Source organism: Cariama cristata, unplaced genomic scaffold, assembly GCF_000690535.1.
Source record: "Cariama cristata isolate BGI_N322 unplaced genomic scaffold, ASM69053v1 scaffold354, whole genome shotgun sequence".
In the NCBI taxonomy this organism is placed as follows: Eukaryota; Metazoa; Chordata; class Aves; order Cariamiformes; family Cariamidae; genus Cariama; species Cariama cristata.
This window is the reverse complement of record NW_009613244.1, coordinates 53546-63963: the sequence shown is the minus strand read 5'-3', so window position 1 is coordinate 63963 and position 10418 is coordinate 53546. Positions and strand designations below refer to the sequence as shown.

The window sequence follows — 10418 nt, the reverse complement described above, 5'->3', positions numbered from 1 at the left end:
AATCTGTAAAACATTTCCACCTTCTGCTGCAGTCTACTTAATTATAGACTTCTAGTTATTTAAGCCTTTACAGAAATAAGTGACTAACTGTCCACTTTACAAGGCAGAAAGCCAATGAAATACAATGGCAGTGTGTTAAATGAATGCAAGTTACACTGAAGTGTTTATTTCAGGCAGCTGCATTTCAGCGAGAGATTGCAGTCCTTTACAGGTATAGCACTCCTAGGAATAGTCAAGTTCTGGGAGGTGTAGTAGTAGAGAATGATTGAAGAAAGAGGATTTCGAAGGTTTCATTTTTTATTCTTGGCACAGTTTGTCTCCTCACAACTTCGTGTTGTCATTGTTGTCACTGTCTGCTCTGGTAGAGGCAGCTGATTGTGAAGAGGAGGATGAGCTTGCCTGCAGAGGAGTAACAAATACGTTCTGATTATTTTTAGTTTGGAAACATGCTTGATAGTCTGCAGTGTTATGAAGGACTCCTATTTTCATCTGCACTAATCATGTATTTGTTTGGATGGCAGAATGAGCCAACAAATGCAATTTTTGTTGTTGAAGTGCTTTTTGGTTAAGTATATTTAGAGAAGAATTTGTTCAATAGAGGTTTCCTATTGTTTAATTCCCATACCTGCTGAATTAACACATAAAAGCAGTGCTAACTTCAGATCTGCAAAATGCAGCCTGGTGACTAAGAAACTTGTGAAAAAACTTGCAGCTGGACATTTTCAGACAAGGCTAATGAAAAATGAATAGGAGACAGTATTGGTCTTATTCTTCCTTGACTGTCTCTCTTGCATGATCAGAAAAGAATATTTAAGGCAGACCACACAGAGGGTTCAAAATGACTGTTTCAAGAAGAAATACCTTCCTGCTTCTCTGACTTCTGTCATGCTTTGGATTCTTTCTAATGGCATGAAGTGAGTAAAATAATTTCAACAGCACATTTCCTAGAAAATGTCATCATAACCTATCAGTTGCTCTTCCTTCTGCAAAATGATCTGTTTTGAAATATTTCACCTGATTTGCCCAGAAGTGGTTCATGCTTTTTGATGTATTTCAGCACTTTTTCCCCCGTACTTTCAGGATTGTTTTGCCCGTTTTCCATCTTCATTAAGGATTACCGTATTTGGATTATCTTGTTCCATGAAATCTCTTGTATGTGCATCCTTTCTGTGATTTAATCTTGCATTAAAGATACTCGACTATATTAGGTGTGGTGAAAGGAAGAGTTGTTTATGATATAAATAACATAGACTGACTTGTAAAAATCCAAATTCAAGTTAAAAATCCTAGCTCAAGAATACATACTAGCTGGAAAAAGTCCTTTTCCTATCCCCCTAGATGATCCCTCAACATCCACTTAATGCAGTATTACTCACCCTTTCTCTTGGTTCAGGTGAGTTTCTCTCTGGCTCTGACGGATGGTTTTCTGTATAAGCAGGAGGTTCAGAACTGTCGTGGACTGGATCTACCATAGGAGCTGTGGTGGGAATGTTCTGGCCCTGGAAGTATTTGTAGGCATCTTTGCTGCATACCAGTAGTGTTAGTCTGTCACCAGTGTCCTGGATTCTTGCCACCACTTTGTCATAGGATTCATTGATCACATTCACCCCATTCACTTCCACCAAAAAGTCATTATTTTGTACACCTGCTGTGTCCGCTGGCCCATGGTTTTGTACCTGCAAAGGCAAGTTCAGACTGTGATATTAGCATAAAACTTGGAAAGATACATTAACAACTGATGATTAGCTAGACTGTTGTGTTACTGCTTTCCTTACAAGATAGCGAAATAAGCATGGGGAAGGGGAGATTTGTGGGGCAGAAATGAATTGGGAGAGGCAATAGGCCTAGAGATAATAAACATGGAACCCGTCAGTTTGAGATTTAAGATGTATCTTGATTTTGATAGACTTTCATTATAGAAATGTGGCATGGTAGAATCATGAAGACAGGTGGAAAACCAATTTTCTTATTATTTGCGGGTCCCTGTCCAGTAACTTTAAAGTCAACTTTACAACGTTTCACAGATTCCTTAGTAATGAGTGGAGCCCCTCCTCTCAAGAAAGCTAAAGGCACAGACATAATTTGAGACAGTAGATGTTTGACTTTTGCCAGCTGTGGAATTCAGAGAAGGGGGTGGAGTGGAGTGAAGGTGTCTCTCTTACATTTAGGGTGTTCTACAGTCAAAAAAATATGTTTAAAATAATAAGTTTAGCATGCCAGCCTCATGAATAAAAGCAAAAAGGATGCAAAAGCTGGATTCCCCTTCCCTCTAGACATCTAACAGAATGAGGAATGCTTTCTGGTACTTATTTTTTATCTTGCTCCTACAATGTCAGTCTGACTTTTAACAATTGCAGCTCTTATCTGAGAGTTCTGTAGAAGAGACTTGTCTTTTGTGGCTTTTCTTGAATGTATTTTCAGGACAGAAGGGAGGAAGCTGTCCAGAAGACTACTTGAGCTTTTCCTTGTTCCTCATTCTATGTTAGTACCTCACTGATGAACAGTCCAGGCTTGTTCTTGATCATGTTTAAACTGAAGCCAAATCCACTAGGCCCTTTCACCATCTTGCAGATTCTTGGCTTGTGGTTCACTTTCTGCTCAGTGTGCAATCTTTCCTCCGTTTTAGCTGGAGTTGGATCTTGTGCTTTGTAGTAGTATGAGAAGGGGGAAATTTGAGCCTGAAAAAAAGTGACAAATAAAACTTTGTTAACATAAAAACTTCTGTTATGAAATCTGTATTAGGCTTTCATGCTCAACATGTTTTGTATGAAACCTTTTCAATGACTCAGACTTGAGCTGCAGTGAACTCTTTGCTATTAATTTCTGGCTGAGCAGAAAACTACCGTGTTGATCTGTGCGAGAAGGAAATTTTGTTACTCGTTTTGTTCGTAAATGGTTATACAGCCATGTAGCTCTGAATTTGCCGTCTTAAACTTCTAACATTTTTTGTGGTGTGTTTAAATTTAGAATTGTTCCAATAATACCTAGAAAAATCTGGAAGAGGCCAGAAATTTTGGTGTTTAGTGACTTACTGCACAAGTGCAAGGAGAGTTGCTGAAATATGGATGTATCTTAGTAATTTCCTGCAAGTTGAAGTGTCTGTCAGAGCAGACTGGCTGTTTCATTGCTGCATATGTCTCTTCATAATGATAAATTATCAATTCTTAGCAGTAGTTTGCATTTCCTTACCAGTTTATACATGGCTTCAGTCTCCTTATCCACTACCAACAGTGTGGTTTTTGCCTCAGACTGCTTAATTTTTCCCACTACACTTTCATGATCCAGACCATCCACTTGCTCACCATTGACAGCTACTAAGATATCGTTGTCTTTGAGACCTGCCTCTGCTGCTGGGCTCCCGGAATCAACATCCTTGATTACATGATCTAAGATCAGAAGGGAAAAATGATTGATGTGAAGGCGTATGCTTGGTAAGTTTAAAGACATTAAATGCATGGCAAAGGCTAATTGTTAGAATTGCACATCAGGTTGAGACTGTTTCCCTGATGTAGCCCTGTTTGCAACACATCTCTATAGAGAACTTCTCTTAGATGACCAGTAAGAAGCCAAAGAGAATGAGGTCTGCAAGCCTTGTACAGGAAGAAACTATAGCAAATGTCACAGTCTGTGTGTTAGCTTGATTCTTACCACCAGTATTTTGTTCCATCCGTAGATAAAAGCCATAACCGTCTTTCCCTTTCTGGATCTCAATAAGTCGTGGTTTGAGGGGAAGCAGTCCTAGGTTGGCACTCTCTTTGCTCAGTACCATCTTCTGGCTTGTGTAATAGCGATCCGTTTCTTCATTTGAAAGTAGAAACATAACACGATTTTCAGACTTCTTTACCTGTGATAGTACATGTACAGTCTCAGATGTCACCCTTTCAACAACACGTACGAATTAAAGGTACTTTAGTAAGTGGTGTAGTGATACATAGTGTGTGGTGGGGGGGGTGTTGAATGAACCATCAGGTGTAGGCCATGCTACTATAAGTTGACTTCCCCCCACCACCCCGTTAGAAATTTGGATCATGACAAGATCTCATACATGTAAAATCCAGCATATATATGAGGAAATCTGTATTTCGTACTGTGTTCCTGACCTCTCAGGAATTAGCTACAGAGTGCCATGAGGGTGGCATACAGCACCAGTAGAATCCAGTGAGCCTCAGTAGATAGAGCTTGGCTTATCTAGATGTGGAACTCTACAATATTGACATATCATGCCATCTATACCACTATTTTAGATGACAGTGACAAGAGCCAAGTTTCTGTCACGGTTGGTCCTCTTTCATCTCCCTGTATTGCTGATTCTGAGATTTTGATGGTGTGTTTTTTGTTGTGTTTCTTTTTGTCTGTTCAACCTGTCCAAGTCCATCCTTTTATTCCTTTCTAGTGTAATGGATGCCCTCTTTACTTGTCTTAATCAGTGTCACTCTGCTGCTGATGTTGTAGCAGCCCGACAAAATACAGGTGTTGCATGGTTCCATAGTTAGTAGTGTGCACCGAATTGTGATGCTGGAATGCCAGAGCCTGTGCTGCCTGTCTCATGGCTCTCTGAAATCTCTTCAGCTCCAGCTGCATTTTAGCAGTGCCAATAGTGGAAAGCTGGAAGCCTCATTAGCAATGTTATTTGCAGCTGAGGCCAGGCAGTGAAATTGCTTGCACAGTAATTTTCATTAGTTTTGGTCTTCTTAACAGGAGAAAAGAACTACTATCTAAAATCATGAATTTTCCCTGTTCCATGCTAACCGTATCATCAGAGAGTTTCCTCTCTTCCTGCCCTGAAAACCACATTTGATGACTTGCCCTCCTACCATTAGGAGCATTTCCAGGACTTCTAGGAACACAGCATGATTTATTTAATAGGGTTCCTGGCAGCAGTATACTTCTGTTATTTAAAATTCTTTGGCCTGTCCTGATGGCAGTATTCATTCAGAGTCAGTTCAAGAGGCTGCTTGACAACAGAGCCAGAGCAGAGGGGTACTCTGTCGTGTTGATGATACACGAGCAGTAGCTTCCAAGATTTACTGTGAAGCATTGAAATCAGCCAGACCTGCCTCCTCAGTAACCCTGATAGGTTGCTGTGAAAGTGGGCCAGAACAGAAGATGAATCAGTATACAAACAAATACCTTTTCCACCACTTCCTCGTGTGTGTCATTTTCCACATTTTTTCCATTGATTTCAATCAGGCGATCATTATTTTGGACACCAGCCTTTGCAGCTGCTCCTTGTGATGAAAGCTCTACTATGAACAACCCCTTCTGTCCTAAAATAAATGAAAACTCATTACACAGGCTGCAATATGTCTGAATTGAATGGTTAAGGAAACTCACCACTGATGTCTTGAGACTCTTGGTCTCTGCTTATGTGCAGATTACAGTGGCACCGCAAACCTTCCACATAGGCACACCTCTAGCTCTTATACTGTCCTGAAAAAATCACTTCTATGGGGAAGGGAGGCATTTGTTCACTCTCTGCAGCTCAAACAATCTTTTATTTCTCTACCAAGAGTGCCAAGGGGGCTGATTAAGATAGCTGAAAGGGATTTGATTCCTTCCTTCCTTTCCCCTCGCTCCCCAGTTTGAAGTGAGGAGGTGCTTTTATTGTTGTTTTATACATTTCGTAATTTCCTGTGTTTGGAAGGCTTCCATGTTTGGTCTTTCAGTTATATTGCATTCCAAAATACCCCCTTTAAAGGTGATGCTTTCCAGAAGACTTTACTATTCTGTTGACTGGCCTTGGAAGAAAGGCATATGTGGAAGAGGTTCAAAATCTCTTGCTTTCTAAATGAAATAACTTACAAATCAGGACAAGTGTTTATTACAGCTGTATAGAACGTTGTGTGCTGATTCCTGAGGTGATTTGGAGGAATGGAACAGGACTTAATGTAGCATCTTGAGTGCATATCTGGTATTTGAGCAGGAACTGCAAATTTGGTTTTGGTAAGTGGGCTTAAATAGCAAGCAGAAAAGAGCTTATTCTTTTTATCTATTTTTTTTAAATCTTTTCTGTCTCTGCTGCCATATATGTATATATATACACACATATTTTTATATACCGTCTCTTCTCCCCAGGATCTTACCTTCTGTGGTTTTAAGAGAGAAGCCATAGCCTTTCTCCTCCTTCACTAGGTAGCAGAGCCAGGGTCGTGGAACTTCAGTGGTTGCTCCATTGGCCGTGGGCGGTGGGGGCTGCTGCTCCTGCTGTTGTCCTGTTGACACCTTTTGACCCAGCTCTTCCAAGTTCACTCCCTCCTTTTCTGCCTTTTGATAGGATGCGTCATCCAGAAGAAGTAGTACAACAGAATTCCCACTGTTTTTGACAATCTCCACCACCTGTAGTGGACAAGGTGAAATGGCAAGCAGGTGCTAGAATGATTGACATAAAAGCTTCTCCCCGGGAAGGGTTGTACTGTCTACTGTTTTTGTTGTCTCATCCCTCTGCTTATGCACTATGGAGGCAAGTCAAAGACATTTCATGCCCATGGTGGGTAGTGAATGATGCAGGGAGATACTCTGAGCAGTTGACTCAGCTCTTGGATTTCCTAGCTGAAGATGCCGTAAAAACTGAAAGGGAAAACTTCACGTAGTGGCAGTGTGTCTGGAAAATGGGTGAGTGGTGTGGATCTCAAAGTAAACAGAGATGTACCTTTGCATGTTCTTCCTTGTCTACAAACACACCGTTAACCCTGAGGACTCTGTCTCCATCCTTCAAGCCAGCCTTTTCAGCTGGACTATTCTTTTCCACGTTCCGGATGAGATGCCCTGCTGTGTCTTTCTCAATACGTAGGTAGAATCCGTAGCTCTTTTGGGGCTTTTTGATCACTTTACATTCTCGGGGCTGGAGAACAGAAGTCATCTTTACCAGACAGGATAGAAAAGATATGTGTGAATAAAAACGGTAAGCTTACCTACATACATTCCTTCTAAGTATGTATTGAGACAGTTTGCTTCAGAATTACTGGGGTTTTGTTTCCTAGGAAATCCAGCTGTGCAAAGTTCAAGCTGGTTAACAAGACTAGGGAGAAGAAACCAATCCCTTTTCCTTCCCTCCTCACTTTTCTTGTCTCCCTGTCACAAATGAAGTTAAGCAAGAACTGGAAGAAAGAAGTTGTCTGCCTGTGGTAACAGTGAAAATTGAGGTGAGGATTTAATACCAGAATTAACTCTTACAGAGAAGAAATAATGGCAGCACAAAAATACTGGAACACTATAGTAAAGTTATGTGACAAAATGGGATTTCACAGAATCACAGAATGGTCAAGGTTGGAAGGCACCTCTGGAGGTCATGTGATCCAACCTCCCAGCTCAAGTAGGGCCATGTAGATCCAATTCTACAGGGGCAAGTCCAGACAGCTTTTGAGTATCTCCAAGGAGGGAGGCTCCGTTACCTCTCTAGGCAACCTATGCTGGTGCTCAGTCACTCTCATAGTAAAAGAAAAAGTGTCCTTACATTCAGATGGAGCTTCCTGTGTTTCGGTTTGTGCCCATTGCCTCTTCTCCTGTCACTGGGAACCACTGGAAAGAGCCTGGCTCCGTCTTCTTTGCACCTTCCTTTCAGATATTTTTATACATTGATAAGTTTCCCCTGAGCCTTTGCTTGTCCAGGCTGAACAGTCCCATCTCTCTCAGCCTTTTGAATATCTCCAAGGATGGAGACTCTACAACCTCTCTGGGCAACCTGTGCAGTTGGATGAGCAGGTGGGATCAGTGAAAGACCTCATTGTCCTAACTAGGATTTGCTGTTCTTAGTTTTTAGCTAAATGAAATTAAGTTTCAGGAGAAGACATTGTAGCTAGAGTGTTATTGTTAATGAGCGCAGGGTTTGTGTTGGAAGGTGGAAAGCAAGGACTATAAAGGAACTAGAAAGACTCTTGTCTCCACTTACAAAGCTTTTTTTCTTCTAGGTGGGTTCGATATCTCTGTCTCTGTTTTCAGACAAAATGGTGCACTTGCTTTATTTCTGTGTCCTTTAGAAGTTACTGGTGGAGTCAAAGTTCTTGGAGCTGTCCATGTTTTCCTCTGCCTCTGAATCCTAATTAAACACTCTTTGATTCTGTTATGAAGAGGAGCTAATAGAGCTATTTCACTTTGGTATATCATTATATGTGAGACCGGGGTAAGATATGAATGCAGGTATTATGAGGTCTAACAAGTGTAGAATATTCAGGCATACACCTACTGACAACGTGAATGTGCCATCAGGTAATCACTTGCAGGAGAGGTCATTTAATACTGCCTGGTCTGTGTGGAACAAAACAGAGGAGTTGAGACTATGCTTATCTTGCAGTTCTCACATGAATCCTGAAATGACCATAAAGCCTCAATTTGCTACCTGACTAAAACTTTGTCTCCAACCCTGACGACTTTAACAATGACATGAGATGTAATCAATACAAAAATGTGACATTGTGTGAGAAAGGAAAGAAAAGAAATTTGGTTTAGAAATGACAGGCTGCTGAAGTAACCGCAGTAGTTTGATTCAAATGATTGCTCAACAAATTTGTGGCAACTGGAGCAGAATTTCCAGTCAGTGTCTGTGGGGTGCTGTGTTGCTTCCCCAGAGAATTTGAGGCCAGCTGGTTAAAGAGTATGCTTGATGCTGGGGATTGCTACCAAATTGCTTTTGGGCAGTGACTGTTGTCCTCAGGAGGTTTTGGAGCAAATCCTCCTAGAAGCTGTGTCAAGGCACAATATGCCAAGGACAGGAAGGTGTTTGGGATCAGATGGTATGGATTTACTGATTTTTATGGTACTCGATGAACCTGATAGCTTCACGTGATGAGTGGACTGGCTCTGTGACGGGCAGAGAGCAGTGGATGCAGTTCACCTTAACTTCTGCAATGATTTTGCTACAGTTTCTAGTACAATCGGCGTAGCCAATTTGGTGACCAATGTACTGGTTAAGCAGACTACTAGATGATGAAGAAAATTGGCTGGGCCGCTAGGTTCAGAGGGATTTGAGCAGTGGTATATAATCCAGCTGTTGGCTGGTTATTAGTGGCATTCTTTGGAGTTGGTACTGGGGCTGATATTGTCTAACATCTTTATGATATGGACAGTGAGACAGAATAAATCCTGAACAAACTGATAGATGATACCAAATTGAAGGGGAGCTGTCAATAGGCTGGAGGTTAGTGTTGCTATTTAGAGGGACCTCAACAGGCTGGAGAAATGGGCTGACAGGAACCTCATGAAGTTCAACACAGAAAAGTGAAATAAAATCTGTTTTGTATGGGGTATTGAACCAGATGACCTCCAGAAGTCCCTTTCAACCTAAAGTCTTCTATGCTTTTATGATGTAATGAAACTCTGGTTTGGGTGATGCACATCATTAGCAGGAATACTACGTACTGAAAGTATGCAACAGTTGTGACCAGGGAACAACTCCCAAGATAGTTGTCTTAGGAACTCCTGCCAAAGATCCATGATGATAGAGGAACAAGATTAATGAAGAGAACTTCCTCCAGTTGGAAAGTCCAGGTAATTAGCAAACTTGATTTGTATTTTACTGGAAAGATTTTTTTCTGCCTTTCTACTGACAGAAATCAGTCAAAAGGCCAAAGTTGTGTTGCAGAGTTTAGCCATTAATCATAACCTAATAAACTCTAAGAAAATTAATCTGTTTGTATGTAAAGATTTCTTTGCAACTCTGTGGTTTTTATTCTCTTTATATCAACTGTGTGACTAATGTATGTGGGAACTGGCCTTTCTTTTCCTTTTTTTAGAAGTAGCTAGCAGTCAGATCCTTCCATGATAGCAGCCTATTGCAGAACCACCTCTGTGGCTACCCATGCTACAAACTGTTCACTGTTGAAGCTGTATTGTTGAGGTCGGTTGGGCAGCATATAGAATAGTATGGATGTGTGGTTGGGCGGTTGACACAGATGTCACTGAGGCTGGAGAATACGGGGAATTTCAGCATGCAGGGATAGGAAGCCTGCAGATCATGATTCGCTTGTTCCCCTTGGTGAGGTGCCTTGTGCTTTTTTGAGTCTCTGTGTAGTTGCACTGGGACTAACTCCATATGGGGATGAACTGCCCTATTATTTGGACATTATTTGGAACACATCAGGCTGTACTGATGGCAACTACAACTCAAAGCAGTTTTTCTTGACAAACACTGGGAAACTCTGCTAATTCCTAGAGTTGACATGCAAAACCAGTGGTACAGAAAGCTGAAGAAACAGTAGGCTTTTATGGGAAAGATTATTTCTTCATATTTAGAAAGGTTACAGTGCACTGGATACTACTCCTTTTGATCCACGAAAGCTTTACCAGCAAAATTATTGGAATCGTGAAAAGGAGTTTTCTAAGGGAAGAAGGATTAGCAAAAAAGGAATTTCTTACCTGTATGTCTGTGTGGAGCAGCCTTCACTGGAATTCTCTTTTGCTGTCTCTCCTGTGGCTGTACCTAT

General features: G+C 41.1%; 1 protein-coding gene across 1 annotated transcript; it reads right to left on the bottom strand.

Moving 5' to 3' along the window:
- Positions 1 to 321: 321 nt before the first annotated feature.
- PDZK1 (PDZ domain containing 1) lies at positions 322 to 6859 on the bottom strand. The gene is made up of 8 exons (XM_009698920.1): positions 6650 to 6859; positions 6084 to 6336; positions 5131 to 5267; positions 3649 to 3844; positions 3190 to 3386; positions 2490 to 2678; positions 1377 to 1676; positions 322 to 399 (listed from the first exon to the last, which is right to left on the bottom strand). Exons 1-8 carry the CDS (start codon positions 6857 to 6859, stop codon positions 322 to 324), a joined length of 1560 nt encoding a protein of 519 aa, XP_009697222.1.
- Between the last annotated feature and the right edge of the window lie 3559 nt (positions 6860 to 10418).

Bases quoted from the DNA above. Each gene is read 5' to 3' on its own strand.
- PDZK1 (XM_009698920.1), bottom strand. From the start codon at position 6,859: ATGACTTCTGTTCTCCAGCCCCGAGAATGTAAAGTGATCAAAAAGCCC. The intron at 6,337-6,649 runs GTACATCTCTGT...TGTCCACTACAG, and splicing joins ACAAGGAAGAACATGCAAAG to GTGGTGGAGATTGTCAAAAA. The intron at 1,677-2,489 runs GTACTAACATAG...TTGCCTTTGCAG, and splicing joins CTGGACTGTTCATCAGTGAG to GTACAAAACCATGGGCCAGC.